General features: G+C 42.7%; 1 protein-coding gene across 1 annotated transcript in view; it reads right to left on the bottom strand.

The window, feature by feature from the left end:
- Positions 1-3,207: 3,207 nt before the first annotated feature.
- Positions 3,208-17,957, bottom strand: part of LOC126335926 (uncharacterized) — a 732,352-nt gene continuing 717,602 nt past the window's right edge. The window contains exon 6 of the mRNA XM_049999401.1: positions 3,208-7,089. Within this exon, the coding sequence (XP_049855358.1) occupies positions 6,738-7,089 (352 nt within the window). The 3' untranslated portion in view covers positions 3,208-6,737. The remainder of the gene's footprint in view (positions 7,090-17,957) is intronic.

Here is a 17,957-nt window from a genome sequence, read left to right as displayed (position 1 = left end):
GATCTCCGGATCTGTCCCCCATTGAGCATGTTTGGGACTGGACGAAGCGTCGTCTCACGCGGTCTGCACGTCCAGCACGAACGCTGGTCCAACTGAGGCGCCAGGTGGAAATGGCATGGCAAGCCGTTCCACAGGACTACATCCAGCATCTCTACGATCGTCTCCATGGGAGAATAGCAGCCTGCATTGCTACGAAAGGTGGATATACACTGTACTAGTGCCGACATTGTGCATGCTCTGTTGCCTGTGTCTATGTGCCTGTGGTTCTGTCAGTGTGATCATGTGATGTATTTGACCCCAGGAATATGTCAATAAAGTTTCCCCTTCCTGGGACAATGAATTCACGGTGTTCTTATTTCAACTTCCAGGAGTGTATTACATGACACTTAATACATTTAATTTTTTGTGGGGGTTGGGGAAATGACCCACTTATTACATCCAAAATTTCATCTAATGAGTAGAAGGAGTTGTCTTTAAGAAATTCTTTTAATTTCCTTTTAAATGCTATATGGCTATCTGTCAGACTTTTGATGCTATTAGGTAAGTGACCAAAGACCTTCTGAGCCAAAGTTAGATTTAACCTAGAGTAGTGAAGATCATACTTTCTCCTAGTGTTGTATCCATGTACACTGCTATTCGTTTTGAATTCGTTCGGATTGTTAATAACAAATTTCATAAGTGAATACGTTTAATGTGAGGCTACAGTGAAGATCTCTAGCTCTTTAAATAAGTGTCTGCAGGATGATCTTGGATGAGCTCCAGCAATTATTCTGATTACACGCTTTTGTGCAATGAACACTTTTACTCAATGATGAGTTACCCCAGAATATGATGGCATAGGAAAGCAGAAAATGAAAATAGGCATGGTAATCTAATTTACTCAGATGTATATCGCCAAAATTTGCAATGACCTTAATAGCATAAGTAGCTGAACTTAAACGTTTCAGCAGATCCTCCGTGCGTTTTTTCCAGTACAAACCTTCATCAATGCATACTCCTAGAAATTTTGAATATTCTACCTTAGCTACCGATTTCTGATCGAAGTCTATATTTATCAATGGTGTCATTCCATTTACTGGGTGGAACTGCATATACTGTGTTTTGTCAAAGTTTAATGAGAGCCCATTTGCAGAGAACCACTTAATAGTTCAAATGCGACTTAACTTCTGAGGTCATCAGTCGCCTAGAACTTACAGCTAATTAAACCTAACTAACCTAAGGACATCACACACATCCATGCCCAAGGCAGAATTCGAACCTGCGACCGTAGCGGTCGCTCGGCTCCAGACTGTAGCGCCTAAAGCCGCACGGCCACTATGGCCAGCAACCACTTAATGATTTTCTGAAAAACATCATTTACAATTTCACCAGTTAATTCTTGTCTGTTGGATGTGATAGCTATACTTGTATCATCGACAAAAAGTACCAGCTTTGCTTCTTCGTGAATATGCTATGGCAAGTAATTAATATAGGCCGTATATTAAGAACAGCAGAGGACCCAAGACTGAACCTTGTGGCGCCCCATTCTTGATTGTTCCCCAGTTTGAGAAATCACTAGTTTTTTTGCATATTATATGAGCTGCTTATTTCAACTTTCTGCACTCTTCCAGTTAGGTATGATTTAAACCATTGGAGCACTGTCTCATTCATACCACAGTACTTGAGCTTATCTGGAAGTATTCCATGATTTACACAATCAAAAGCCTTTGATAGATCACAAAAAAATCCCAACAGGTGACTTCCGGTTACTCAGAGCATTTAATATTTCATTAGTGAAAGTAGATATAGCATTTTCCGTTGAAAAACCCTTTTGGAAACCAAACTGACATTTTGTTAAAACTTTATTTTTACAAAAGTGTGAAGCTCCTCCACAATACAGTACTTTTTTTCAAAAATTTTGGATAAAGCAGTCAGAAGAGAGATTGGGCATTTGCTTCAATGTAAGTTCGCAGTCTCTTACCCACTTAGGGAGCGTATCACATTACCGTTAGGCCGCCTACTGGTATTAGTTTTCGCCTGGAATATTGTTTCGGCATAATGTTCGGTAATTTTTGGAAATTTGTGTTAAGTTGCTATGTGGCCAAACTGCTGAGGTTATCGGGTCCCTAGGCTTCACACTACTTAATCTAACTTAAACTAACTTACGCTAAGGACAGCACACACACCTATGCCTGAGGGAGGACTCGAACCTCCGACGGGGTCAGCCGCGCGAACGTGACAAGGCTCTTGAGACCGCGCGGCGGACGTAATGTTACCTGTGCCACTGTAGCAGTATGTGAAGGTCATTGTAAACACCGAGTTTTTTAATTATGCATACACGAAACGCTGTGGTTGATCACTGGTTCTAGTTGGAATTTTGGAGTTCGGACGGACTATTCACAACTTATTTTTATGCTGACTTACCTTACCACGTGGCGAAACTTCCACTTGTACTGCCGTACTGCACCAGCAAAACACAAGTCTACATGAATGGACGTAGTTTAGAAAAACATTTTCTTACTGCACAACAGCATTTGGATTGGAAAGGCCTACTAATATGCTTTCTATATACGACAAACCATCCACTGTAAATGAAGATTGTGTATCCAGCTGTGTGTCTTCCTGTACTACAAGCAATTTGCCACGGCATTTTACTTGATCGACATATTGAGAGCTGATTGGAAGATAATCTGAACACACTCTTGGCAGTATTGCACATCTATAGCTCCTGGTGGTCTTTCATTTGCAACTATGCGTATATACTTTATGATTTCTGTTGAGGTCAGTACGAGTAACATCATAACCGAGATTTCATTCAGCATTCGCAGCATCTGTCATATATGCAGTTCTCTCAATTCCGATTGCAACTCCCATGATATTTTGAGCCATATGACGGTCTCAGAAACACAGATGAAATAGTCAGATATTTGGAAAACACGGGAAATATCATTATGGCAAAAGATTAACCGAAATTCAAACTAAATTATTACAGCATGAAAATTCTTCGAATTTTATAATTATCATATTAGGTTATATTTTTTCTGCTTTGCAAATGATGACTCCAATGATTTCATTTCGAATGATGATTTCTTTCCATATATCTTTCCTTGTGCAAGCTGGTCGATCTACGTTGCTTGGAAAAGTTTTTCAGGTTTGAAATAAACGAAATCAACTTTATGTAACTTAGCGCACTTATATGGCAGCTTTAAAACACTTAAAATACGTGTTTGTGATACTTTTTATTAGAATTATTTACAAAACAGAATCCACACACTTTAATTATTTTAGTTACATTATTTTATAGTTTATAGACAAATGTGAACACTTTTTCTTAATTTTATTTTCAGTAAGTCCTTATTAGAAGCATATTTTTAATGAGTGAGGGCATTATTGTTGTAAATTATATTTGATCATTACATTAGAAAATTCGGTTATAGAATAAAATGACGTAACGAAGTTGATGGGGTATTGAAACATGTGAACTGGATTGTTCGTGTTTTTCGAATAAAAACAGATGTTCACGAAATTGAATTACGATGCGTGTTTGAACTATGGTTCACTAAAAGGAGTGTGATGTTCTTTCACAAACGCTGAGTAATGAACGAACAACTAAGTTTGTTGTGATAGTGATCACTGTTAGCTTTATTTGTTGTGTGTTAAAAACTCACTTTTGTTCAAATGCTCATAACAGTTCAAGCAGTTATTGCTTTACTATAAAACAGTATGATCATAACAACGGAATCTCCAACAAAACCTAGTATTCTTTTTAAAATATTCTCTTAAAATCTTAATATATGCATGTATATATATATACTTATCATACAATACATCTTCGAGGTATATGGGAGGACTTTTACCCATATGTACTGGGGATCTAGGTTTTATTTAATAACGCTGTCTTTTGAGCAAACGGGATTCAAACAAGAGCGCCCTTGTTTCGCAAAGAATCGAAACGGAGCACTAACAGAAATGTTTCAATGAACACTTTATGACGTCAGGACGACAGTTCTGGAGTAGAATTTAAGAAATGGACAGCCAGGAGACAAATGAAATAAATACAATGTTCCACAAAGTAACTTCAACACACAACTTGAAGAAATACTTTCTGATACATCTCATTAGGCATCATCTGCAATACAAATACATAAACCAATATTACAATGAGAAACATGAAAAACATATCTGCAACAGTAGAAAGTATGTACAATATAATAATCAGCAATGTGTAACAAGACATTTTAATCATTTTGCTAGAATCAACAAGAATAGTACAACCAAATAAACCATTTATTAACTTTGAATTTTATCATCGTCATTGCATATGGTTTTACAGTACATGGGAATATAGTAGTGGCTTTGTTACGGTTCGACACAATCTCTTATACACTTATTATGGAATCACTTCATAATATCGCAGTACTAATTCTATAACTATCTTAACTCGTATCAACACAGTTTTTTACAACCTATACATTTTTACTGTTCATATGTATAGTCATCATAACTTCGACCATCACATACGATTTAATCACTAATCAAATATTTCTTTGTTATATTGTTTCAGTGTATTGTTACAGTCAGTGTATAGAAGGGGTTTTACAGGGACACCTCTTTTATTGCTGTCGCATTAATATCAATTTACGCTGTAGTCGAAATATTTAAAATGTTTTTGGAAATGAAGATATATATTCAATTAAATGAGTCTCGCTATTTATTATGCACTTTCTTTGTAGAATATTGCAATCTGACTTTTTAAAGTGATTATGTATCCTTGTTTATGATTATAAACAGTTTTGCGTTAGAATGCCAACTTATAACGAGCTAATGAATTTTCATGTAAAGAATATTGTTTTCTATTTCTGAAATACAAAAATAACAGGACTAACATGATTTCTGGTTCTTACGTAAATGCTTCAGTGAAAACTGAATTTCTAAGAGAAATACTAAGAACCTTATTTATAACTTCGGAGAGTTTCTTTTAGCAGGTTTAAGGATACACTCAATTACGGAAGCAGAAAGAATGTTGTGAGGTATTTTCGAAAAAATGATCATAGTTTGATTTTCACAGAATTTCTCTTGTGTATCTGCAGAAAAAAGCTGATGTCTTTGTTTTGTTGAACTGTGTTACTATCTCGATGCTCACTGTCTTCGACAGTGACTCCTATGAGGAAAAGCATTTTATATCCGTGACAGACTTCAGAAAGTACTAAAACTTAAAGCTGCCAACAGGTCGTTGCTTCCAGAATGTGATTTATCAGTGGGCCATTACTGCATAAAAGGAAAGCACGCAGTTTTGGAGAGTATTAACATCCCATTCTCAGTTTTGAATAGTTTCTCTAGAATAAACGAAACTTGAGGGAAGGAAAGAATCAAAATGTAAGAAGTGAATTCCGCATTTTGATTGACTGTAACGCAAATGATAATCTTACAGGCAGAAAATAAAGGACTGATACCGAAGAAAGAAAGCTGCCTGCTTCCTGAAGTAAACGTATGTCATTAGTTGTGGATTTCTGTCTGTAGTAGAGAGAGAAGGAGAAGAAGACAATGACCTCTGTACTCAACTAGTTTTGGGTTTTCGTATCAAGGCCATCCTGTGCTAATATAGCATCTGAAGAAAATATAAATATAACAACAGTACATCGGTGAATTTTTGGGTGTGTAATCGCACCAAGCTAAACATAAATTAGCAACAAATGTTTTTACTATTGTCGCAGGCAGATTTCGCCGTATGATTAGCCATATATATGCCACTGGATTCCCCATTCATCCAGCAGTCACGTGGCATCACACGTTGGCCGTTCGTGTGATGACTGAATGATAAGAATGAGGAGAAGCGAAGTACTGTTCTTGTTAAGTCCTACACGTTAGGTTTCAGCTTAGCGACAAACGCGGGCTGTTCTACGAAACAAACGCCTAGCAGAGCACAGACTTTGCATACAGCCCTGTAAAACAGACAAATCAGCTTATTAGAACACCCAGATGAATGCTGCAGGCCCACACACTCTAGAGAAACTAGTTTCATGCTCAAGAGTGACTTATCACAACGAGAAAACTTAGAGAGGGTGCAGTATATGGCAAGCGGGTTCACAGTAAAAACCTGAAGAACGGCATGCCTCGCTGACCAGGTTGCCAGCGATTGGAAATCGAACGTCGCTGTGAACGGAAAAATACTGACCGATTCCAAACGATACTAGGAAACGATTACGAAAGCGATTCGTCATTGCAGAAGCTTTCATATGATTTGCTATTGAAAACCGATTTAATTGTGAAAACAAGTACCCCAGCAGTAAAATATTTGCTCTCCGGCTTCCCATTTGTATCATCTGATTGTTTGACTGACCGATATTGTTATTTGACTATTGGTGGACAAGCTGTCCAGTTGTAAATATACAACTATCACTGTATTTTATGCCACGACACTGTTACGCGCCAAAAGTACTTCACCGACTCGAACTCTAGGTCGCAAAAGCTTACCCTGTATGACAAGTGTTTTGTTGCAGATATTGCAGACTGCTTACAACGCTCATAATCCGCATATCCGAGAGGTAACAAGTGTCGTGTGAAAATGTGACGTCGTTCTCCGAATGTACGTTTTGTGTAATACGCGACGACACTAGTTGCAGTTTGGTCCTCAGATCTACCTAGGATTTTTTCCTGCTCACGTAAAGTTGAGAGAAGCGAATTTGTCAAGGCTGAGGTATAGCGTCTCGACCGCTAGTTCCTCTACGCTGCAGACGAAGAGCAATGCTCGCCGGTGGCTACACGGGAGTAGTCCTACGCAGAGTGTCGAACGCGAAGTCCCCTCTAGGCCGCAGCGCCGACACGGTGGTTTGCTGCTGCTCGTCGACCATGACCCGCTGCGGCGCCGGCTGCAGTTGCGGCTGCGTGTCGTCCAAGTCGAACGTGACGAATTCGTGTTGCAGCGACGGCGAGTACTCGTCGTCGTCGTCGTCGTCGGTGGAGACGCCGTTGGGCCCGGCGGCAGCGCATACCACCCCAGGTGTCCCACTGCCTTCTGCGTCGTCTTCGTCGCCGGCGCAGGAGTTGATGTCCGCTGTCGTCGACACCGTGTTCGTAGTGGCGTCACGTGGGAAGAAGGACGACGAACGGCTGCAAAGAGACAGGTAGGAAGTTTCATTTCCTGAAGTGGCAGTTGGTTCAACACCAATATCACACCAAGGCTTATTAACGAAAGAACGATCATAAATGATATCAAACGAAACTGGTGATTGGCTTAAGAATTTCTTGACTGAGAGAATGAAGCATGCTATACTGCGAGGTGCCGGGGCCAGCATGTAACACTGTAAGTAGGCTGTTTACGTTTTCTTATTGGTAACGCCACGTAGCGCTCTGTATGAAAAATCACTGGCTGTGCCGTGTGCAGTCTGAGGCTGGTTTGCATTGTTGTCTGCCATTGTAGTGTTGGGCAGCGGCAGCTGGATGCTAACAGCGCGTAGCGTTGCGCAGTTGGAGGTGAGCCGCCAGCAGTGGTGGACGTGGGAGAGAGGTGGCGGAGTTTTGAAATTTGTAAGAATTGGTGTCATGAACTGATATATATATATATATTAAGGTAAATACATTAAGGTAAATACATTGTTTGTTCTGTATTAAAATCATTCATTTGCTAACTATGCCTATCAGTAGTTAGTGCCTTCAGTAGTTTGAATCTTTTATTTAGCTGGCAGTAGTGGCGCTCGCTGTATTGCAGTAGCTTGAGTAACGAAGATTTTTGTGAGGTAAGTGATTTGTGAAACGTATAGGTTAATGTTAGTCAGAGCCATTCTTTCGTAGGGATTTTTGGAAGTCAGATTGCGTTGCGCAAAAAAACATTGTGTGTCAGTTTAAGCACAGTCGTGTACAATTTTTCTAAGGGGACGTTTCATAACACCATAGCTCTAATACTCCCATGATTTATTTTGGTTTTTGTTTCATTTAATGTTACATCACTGAGCTTCTGTAAATGTGTTTGTCTGAATCGATAACATAAAATTGTATACTCATTTCTGTGTAAGAACTGCAATGTCATGATATGATTCTATGCAATGTAGTGTATCTGTCATTTAAATTCTTTGTCCCATTTGGAGGGAACGAAACTTACTGTATATAATTGTAATTTCTGTGTGAATAATTTTTTTGTGGAAATGTCAATATGTGCAAATGCTCTGTTTTATTTAATGTATTTCTTTACTGTTATGTAAACTGCTGATCCTCACTTAGGGTTCTTTGTTATTCTGTATGTAAAAGTTGTTGTGGTTCCCCTCGAGGACGGAACTGTGTAGCGCGCGCAAATTGTGGTTGGCCTATGTAGAAAAGGTGGAACAAGAGTCAGTCGGGGACGAGCTACGAGTCGGGGACGAGCTACCAAATTGTGCACTGCCATGTAAATGTTCCATATTGTGCTGGTCCCGAGAGAGGCTTTTTCTGCTACATTCCAATGCCTCGGATGGATGGATAAATAGCTGGAACTATTCTGGAATTTGTATCTATCATCGCCACCAAGAAATGACAGAGTCCAGCAACTCTACCTGCAATTCCACCTACCGAATGCAATCGCCGCCACATTGCGCAATCACTGTAATGGAGCACTATAGCAATGTACAGTGAAGGATCAGCTAAATGGATGTGTTAGCGTGCTCAAATACACTCCTGGAAATTGAAATAAGAACACCGTGAATTCATTGTCCCAGGAAGGGGAAACTTTATTGACACATTTATGGGGTCAGATACATCACATGATCACGCTGACAGAACCACAGGCACATAGACACAGGCAACAGAGCATGCACAATGTCGGCATTAGTACAGTGTATATCCACCTTTCGCAGCAATGCAGGCTGCTATTCTCCCATGGAGACGATCGTAGAGATGCTGGATGTAGTCCTGTGGAACGGCTTGCCATGCCATTTCCACCTGGCGCCTCAGTTGGACCAGCGTTCGTGCTGGACGTGCAGACCGCGTGAGACGACGCTTCGTCCAGTCCCAAACATGCTCAATGGGGGACAGATCCGGAGATCTTGCTGGCCAGGGTAGTTGACTTACACCTTCTAGAGCACGTTGGGTGGCACGGGATACATGTGGACGTGCATTGTCCTGTTGGAACAGCAAGTTCCCTTGCCGGTCTAGGAATGGTATAACGATGGGTTCGATGACGGTTTGGATGTACCGTGCACTATTCAGTGTCCCCTCGACGATCACCAGAGGTGTACGGCCAGTGTAGGAGATCGCTCCCCACACCATGATGCCGGGTGTTGGACCTGTGTGCCTCAGTCGTATGCAGTCCTGATTCTGGCGCTCACGTGCACGGCGCCAAACACGCATACGACCATCATTGGCACCAAGGCAGAAGTGACTCTCATCGCTGAAGACGACACGTCTCCATTCGTCCCTCCATTCACGCCTGTCGCGACACCACTGGAGGCGGGCTGCACGATGTTGGGGCGTGAGCGGAAGACGGCCTAACGGTGTGCGGGACCGTAGCCCAGCTTCATGGAGACGGTTGCGAATGGTCCTCGCCGATACCCCAGGAGCAACAGTGTCCCTAATTTGCTGGGAAGTGGCGGTGCGGTCCCCTACGGCACTGCGTAGGATCCTACGGTCTTGGTGTGCATCCGTGCGTCGCTGCGGTCCGGTCCCAGGTCGACGGGCACGTGCACCTTCCGCCGACCACTGGCGACAACATCGATGTACTGTGGAGTCCTCACGCCCCACGTGTTGAGCAATTCGGCGTTACGTCCACCCGGCCTCCCGCATGCCCACTATACGCCCTCGCTCAAAGTCCGTCAACTGCACATACGGTTCACGTCCACGCTGTCGCGGCATGCTACCAGTGTTAAAGACTGCGATGGAGCTCCGTATGCCACGGCAAACTGGCTGACACTGACGGCGGCGGCGCACAAATGCAGCTAGCGCCATTCGACGGCCAACACCGCGGTTCCTGGTGTGTCCGCTGTGCCGTGCGTGTGATCATTGCTTGTACAGCCCTCTCGCAGTGTCCGGAGCAAGTATGGTGGGTCTGACACACCGGTATCAATGTGTTCTTTTTTCCATTTCCAGGAGTGTATAAGGTAATTTATAACTGAGTTTTTGTACGTACCTTGATTTTTCTCCTTACCATAAGACGTCTCTGGTTCCTCTCCCTTTGAACTAAAGTGATTTCCGAGTGTCCCTACTGAAAGAACATTAAAGACCAGTGTTTTTGCTAATTAATGCCTCTTGAACATAATAAAAAAAGAAAGTTAATGAAAGTAATTTTCCTAGTAAAACTGCTTATTAATCTGTTGTTGCCAACTTCAAATTAAAAGTTCTGAAGACTGAGGATTATAAAGTTTTCCTTAGTAAATGATCACATTACTGCCTGTTGTAAATCGCAGAAGGTGAGTCAGTATCTTACATATATGTTAATTTTGTGTCTCAATGTAGTAAAAGTGGAAAACTGCAGTGTGGAACGTTATATACTCAAGTTTGCTGTTTGTCTCTCCTGTGTATTAGAAGTGCTTATTAATAATATAACCGGATCCACAGTTTGTCTATTGGGTTAATGGTTGGTAACAAGTAACGGAAAGACCACTAATTAAGAAAACCTTAATTTCGTTAGTCAAATGATAGTGAGGAGCAACCTTTAAGTGGATTCAAATTAACTTTCATTTTAAATAGTAACGTATTTAACTGAGAGAGACTTAACCTATATCCAATTAATGATTCTGCAGTTAATAGTAATAATAACGTTATAAAGACCATTCAGTTTGTGTAAGCCCTGAAAGTAATAGTGTGTTTCGGTATCTGTTATAATTTTGCAAATAGTTTGTGCTGCTTTAACTGTTAGTTTCAATCTTACCGTACACATATGTATGTGTCAAGAGTTCACTGCACTCGCGTGTGAAAAAGTATAGGTTGTGTTTATCCATTCAAGTTACTGATAACTATTTTCTTGAACGAGAATGTTAATCATTCTCTTGCCTAGTTAGGCTGGCGACCGTTTTCTTTACCTGTTAAATAGTGCAGATTGGCAAAATTTTGTTTGTTACTGTTCAAATATTTCCGTAATTCTGACTTTCATTTCCGATAAGCCACCTTCGTTAGGTACAACACGGTCAACACAACAAAATTCCTCCCAGAGGGTAACACTGCTCTGTTGCGTTATACCATAATTGCTTTAATAATATTGTTTTATTTCACAACCTGCTTTAAGGTTATGGTACAGCAGTGACAGACACTAGTGTTATAAGCAGTGTATTTAACACTAAATTCTTCTCGAATCTTCATATGGAAATGATTCTCTATGCCCCCCCCCCCTTTTCTAACTTTGACTTTTGCTGTTGCACATGGATTAAGAAGAAACGCGAACTGACTGTAATCGACCCTGTAAGTGGAGTAGAAAAGAGTTTGGCACCTGCAATAATTTAATTGGATAGAAATTAAGGAAAGTTTCATTAACGTAGTGAGAAATGAAAGGGTTGCTCTACCGATTAACAGAATGAAAGTTCTGTCCAAAATTACAATTTGATTTATTATGACTAAACTCAAAATAGTATACACAACACTTGAAACATTTACAATACATCAAACTGGATACTCAAATAAATGCTGTGAAGGTGAGGTTGTCCATAAACTAGCTTTTGACATTTATGACCAAGTGGTATGTGGAGCCAATTCCTTGCAAATCAAATCTTGAGAGAAACACCCAGCCAACCCAACATTAATTGCTGCTACAGTAGTGAGAACTCAGGCAATGAACATGCAAGACAGAACCACGTAAGAAAAGACAGGAACAGGCGCGCTCTGCTGAGCTCTGATTATCACAGAGCAAATTCCCTAATCTGCCGGCGCTGTGGACATACATTATAAAGCTGTCTTCTTAACTGCAAGGACACGATCTGGCGTACCGGAAGCGATGGCTGGTTGCTTCGACGTCCCGTCGTGGTGATGGTAATGTCGCGAGTATAGCCCAAAACAAATTATCCTGGTCTGGTTGGTCCAGAATAAAGACTTCCTATCAATACAAATGCGTCTCTGAGGGTGACGAAGAAGGCTCGCCACACAATCACTGACGGTACAGTGATTGATTTTAACAAGCGAAGTCATACAGTAACTCCTATACAGTCAACTTTAGCCAAAACTGCTAAAGGCAGACAACATAGTCCGCTTGTACGCAGAACGCTCAATTGCCTACTGTACTCGGAAAGTTACGTCGAAGTCGAAACTTCAGCAACTTCATCAAACATTTACAATCAAATAAAAGTATATTAGACAGCCAAAGGAAGGCAGGCTGTCCAGAGCAGCGAGAGCTCAGTCTTGTAACCAACTCTGACCGAAAGGCGAGAGCCGACTCTCTCAAGAGCACCCGTACAAGCCGAACACAGAACATTCCTGCCCCCACGACAGTGGTCGTGGTTAAACGTTCCAATAACCAACTCGAAAACCGGCGGAAAATTCCACTCTATTGCCGAAGCACTACCATTCCACCACAGGAGATTCTTGGCGCCAATTTCTGCGCCGATTTTGCTACGTCACGTAGCTATGCCCTGAGCAAGCCAATCACAGTTAAGATTTTGCAGAAGACGCGGGAATTTGCCCGCCAAGACTGCCTGGGAACACAAGTCATTCCCACGCCTCGCTGGTAGCCCGCCAAAAAGTGTTTTCACTAGCCCAGCCGCCCCTTCTGGCCCCTCTGGGCGTGTCACTCCCACTCTTATGACAATGTCGGCGTCCGGTAAGCATTCACTCGATTTCCTCACACCCGTCGGCTTAACCCTTTCAGAATAAGCAGAACTCGCCTGTCACCGGACCACCCGCGTGACGAGAGACTCTACGTGGGAAGTCCGCGTGTGAAGGTATAGCATCTTTTAACCGCAAGCAATTGGAGAGAAAAATCGAATTACTCAGAGTAAGATAGAAATATGAGAGGGGGCTCATGCCACCTCTCAATATTATGTGGAGAGTCATCGACAGATGTAGAAGTAACTTCAGGCTTGCCCCAGGGAAATGTGTTAGGACTCTTGCTGTTTATGTTATACACGTGTTGGAACTTTAATAGTGGCAACTATTTATTTACAGCTCGTACAAAATAGATACGTGTTTCAAAGCTTTACTGACCTTCAGAGTAGTCACCGGCATTCTGTATAACCCGTTGCCAGCGATGTGAAAGTCCTAGGATTCTCTTAGCAGTGCCAGTTGTGTTGACAGTTCGAGTGGCGCGGTCTCTTGACCCGAAGAATTTGTAGCAATTCTGAAGCGAATGCCGTGAAGTGTTTCCTTCAGCTTAGAAATCGAGTTGAACTTACGAAGGTTCAAGTCAGGGGAGTGCAGTAGGTGGTATAGCATTTAGCAGCCCCACCAGTCAAACAAATCAGTAACAGCTTGCAGTGTACGTGCTTGAGAATTGTCCTGCAAAATGATAGTCAGGTCCTGCAGAAAGTGTCATCACTTGTGTCTCTATGCTGTTCATGTTTTGAACAGCCTACGACCAGCTTAGAGACAGAAGTGATGACACTTTCTGCATCATCAGTACAATGCTCAAGCACGTACAGTGCAAGCCGTTACCCATTTGTTTGACTAATGGGGCTGCTAAGTGCTATACCACCTACTGCACTCCCCTGACTTAAGCCGTCGTGAGTTCATCTCGATTTCTAAACTGAAGGAAACATTTCACCGCATTTGCTTCAGAACTGCTACATTCGTCGGGCAATAGACCGCGGCGTTTGAACTGTAAACACAACTGGCACTGTCGAGAGTATCTTACGACTTCCACATCGCTGGCAACGGGTTATACACAGTGCTGGTGACTACTTTGAAGGTCAGTAAGCCCTTGAAACAAGTATATATTTTGTGCGAGCTGTGAATAAATAGTTACCACTATTAAAGTTCCAACCCTCGTACATTTATGACCTGACAGACAATATTAACACATAGTAGCCTTTAGTAACATGTTTAATCAGATCCTGACAAGATTTCAAAGCGGTGCAAAGATTGGCAACTTTCCTTATGGGCGCAGAAATGTAGAATTATGCACCCCATAAAACTAATGCAAATATCTAGGTGTAATAGCTGCAGGGATATGAAATGGAATTATCACACACATTCAGATATAGATAAATCAGGTGGCAGACTTCGGTTCATCGCGCATAAATTGAAGGCCGAAGGGGGAAAGGGAAAGGGAAGACACTAATGATATTAGCTTCTTTGGGATTTCATGTGGTATCAGCAGCAACCAGTGAAAATGTATGCTGGACGTGACTGGAAGTCAGAATCTCCTTCTTACTAAGCAGCTACGTTAACCACTGCATCACCCAGGGACAGTATTTATGCCAATGCAAATACCATCTCAGCACACGCCCTGGCCGACTCACATTCCCACGTAGCGCCACCTATCCCCAGTCCCCGCCCATGTCCTTCACACTCGCTTATTATAGATTCCCGCTGGAGGTCGAACGTAAATGCGCATTGACACTGAAGGTTGTGGAATTCAGTGCCTATTGAGGTGAAGAAGTTATATGAATGCGGGATGTCTGTTCATTCAGACAAATCGTTCGACCTCCAGCGGGAATCTAAAATCGACAAGAGTGGAGGACATGGACGGCGACTGCGGATATGTGGCACTAGATGGAAATGTGTGTCGGCCGGGGCGTGTGCCGCGATAGTCTCTGCATTTGCATAAACACAGTGTCCGGGTGGCTCAGTCGTTAATGCAATTGCCCAGTAAGAGGCAGACCTCGAGTTGCAGTCCCAGTCCGGCACACATATTCACTCGACGCCACTGATTTTGTACAAAGTTCCGATGCAACTTATACCGTTAGCTCCTTCCCCTCCCTTTCCTTTATCCCCCCTCCAATACCACTTGCAATTTATATAATACACTACTGGCCATTAAAATTGCTACACCAAGAAGAAATGCAGATGACAAACGGGTTTTCATTGGACAAATATATTATACTAGAACTGACATGCGATTACATTTTCACGCAATTAAGGTGCATAGATCCTGAGTAATCAGTACCTAGTACAACCACAGCTGGCCGTAATAACGGCCTTGATACGCCTGGGCATTAAGTCAAACAGAGCTTGGATGGCCTATACGGGTACTGCTGCCCACGTAGCTTCAACACGATACCACAGTTCATCAAGAGTAGTGACTGGTGTATTGTGACGAGCCAGTTGCTCGGCCACCATTGGTTCAAATGGCTCTGAGCACTATGGGACTTAACATCTTAGGTCATCAGTCCCCTAGATCTTAGAACTACTCAAACCTAACTAACCTAAGGAAAACACCCAGCCATCACGAGGCAGAGAAAATCCCTGACCCCGCCGGGAATCGAACCCGGGCACCCGGGCGTGGGAAGCGAGAACGCTACCGCACGACCACGAGATGCGGGCTCAGCCACCATTGACCAGACGTTTTAAATTGGTGAGAGATTTGGAGAATGTGCTGGCCAAGGCAGCAGTCGAACATTTTCTGTATCCAGAAAGGCCCGTACAGGACCTGCAGCATGCGGTCGTGCATTATCCTGTTGAAATGTAGGGTTTCGCAGGGATCGAATGAATGGTAGAGCCTCGGATCGTGACACATCTGAAATATAACGTCCACTGTTCAAAGTTCCGTCAATGCGAACAAGAGGTGACCGAGACGTGTAACCAATGGCACCGAATACCATCACGTCGGGTGATACGCCAGTGTTGCGATGACGAATACACGCTTCCAATGTGCATTCACCACGATGTCGCAAAACACGGAAAACCTGGATTAAACCGAAAAAATGACGTTTTGCCATTCGTGCACCCAGGTTCGTCGTCGAGTACACCATCGCAGGTGCTCCTGTCTGTGATGCAGCGTCAAGGGTAACCGCATCCACGGTCTCCGAGCTGATAGTCCATGCTGCTGCAAACGTCGTCGAACTGTTTGTCCAGATGGTTGTCGTGTTGCAAACGACCCCTTCTGTTGAGTCAGGGATCGAGACGTGGCTACACGAACCGTTACAGCCATGCGGATAAGATGCCTGTCATCTCGACTGCTAGTGATACGAGACTGTTGGGATCCAGCACGGCGTTCCGTACTACCCTCATGAACCTACCGACTCCATATTCTGTTAACAGTCATTGGATCTGGACCAACGCGAGCAGCAATGTCGCGATACGAAAAACCGCAATCGCGGTAGGCTACAATCCGACCTTTATCAAAGTCGGAAACATGATGGTACGCATTTCTCCTCCTTACACGAGGCATCACAACAACGTTTCACCAGGCAACGCCGGTCAACCGCTGTTTGTGTATGAGAAATCAAGTCGGAAACATGATGGTACGCATTTCTCCTCCTTACACGAGGGATCACAACAACGTTTCACCAGGCAACGCAGGTCAACCGCTGTTTGTGTATGAGAAATCGGTTGGAAAGTTTCCTCATGTCAGCACGTTGTAGGTGTCGCCACCGGCGCCAACCTTGTGTGAATGCTCTGAAAAGCTAATCATTTGCATATCACAGCGTCTTCTTCCTGTCGGTTAAATTTCGCGTCTGTAGCACGTCATCTTCGTAGTGTAGCAATTTTAATGGCCAGTAGTGTATGTAACACAGCTGTGGATTCTACATGGTATCTATTCTTTCGGACATGCCCAAAAAAACAGACACAAGACATTCACGTAAAACTTCAGTTCATTGGAAGAATACTGGGAAAACGCTGTCACTCTACAAAAGAGATTGCTAGTAAAATACCCGTGCCAACCATCCTTGAATATTGTTCTAGTGCATGGCACCTATATCAATAGGTCTAACGGGAAATACTGAACTACAAAAAGAAGAGTAGTGCAAATGATCGCAGATTTGTTTGACTCACGGTATAGTGTCACAGACATACGAGTCATCTGAATCGGCAGACGCCAGTTATTCTGCGAAAGCCTTTTTACAGAGATGCAATAACCGGTATCAACAGAAGAATCTAGAGGTATACTTCAGCCCCCTACATATCGCTCCCATAGGGACTTCGAAGACAGGATTAGACTAATTACAGTGTGCGACGCGGCACTGCACCAATCATTCTACTTGCGCTCAATATGCCAACAGAATGGGAGTAAATGGTAAAATAGAAGTATCCAGTGCCAAGCATTTCACAGGTACAGGTGTAGATGTAGAAAAGTACAGAGGCTGCATCACACCATTTGTACTAAGAAAGCATCTCTGAAAAAGTTTACTCTAAACAGTAAAATAGGTGTCCTTCAAAACAGAGAGTATAGTACTCAGGGCCCTTACAGTACTTACACAACTTCATGAAACAGAATACACCAGGCCATACGGAATCATTACACACAGAAGGGGACGTCCATCAGCGGGCACTCGAAGAATACTGGTAGGGAAATAAACATACAGGGCAAAAAGACGTTATTTTTCACATGGAATAAGGTTAGAGATTTCAATAGGGATCCAATCCGGAAGATTTCGCTGGCTGTTAATATAAGTTATTGCCCTGGAACTTTTCTTATGCCGAGCAGTGAATACAAGCCCACTGGATGCAAACATTTTAAGCGTCATCTTGGATGACAAAGTTTGGTATGCTACCTTCCTGCCTTAAGATTGCAACCTAGGAGTCATACCTAGTTATTCAACTCGATCCAGCAGTCCAGAGATAAGGAAGCTTCTGTACAATAACCATTTGATGCAGAAGTAAAACATCATAGAATCTTCAATGGTTTTCTCCACCATTTGTACAGTCATTAAGAAGACTTGTTGGTATTCAGTGGGTATAACGCGGAACCTATTTCACATACAGACAGGAAAGTTATCTATCAGACTAGGCACGTATGCAGACCTCCACAGTTCACTAGGGATGGAATCTCTTCTCGCCCTGGATTTCTCGAGAAAACGTCGACAGTTCCGGCGTTCTGTGAACATCCTCTTGAAACGGCTACATAATAAACTACCTCACAGCGAGACGAAATGTGTCTCCGTAGTAACATTCCTCAACGAAACTTCTCGGGTGAACTAGTAGAATAAGGA

This window comes from Schistocerca gregaria, chromosome 2 (genome assembly GCF_023897955.1).
Source record: "Schistocerca gregaria isolate iqSchGreg1 chromosome 2, iqSchGreg1.2, whole genome shotgun sequence".
Classification (NCBI taxonomy): domain Eukaryota; kingdom Metazoa; phylum Arthropoda; class Insecta; order Orthoptera; family Acrididae; genus Schistocerca; species Schistocerca gregaria.
The sequence above is the reverse complement of the archived record's forward strand: the minus strand, read 5'-3'. Positions and strand labels throughout refer to the sequence as shown.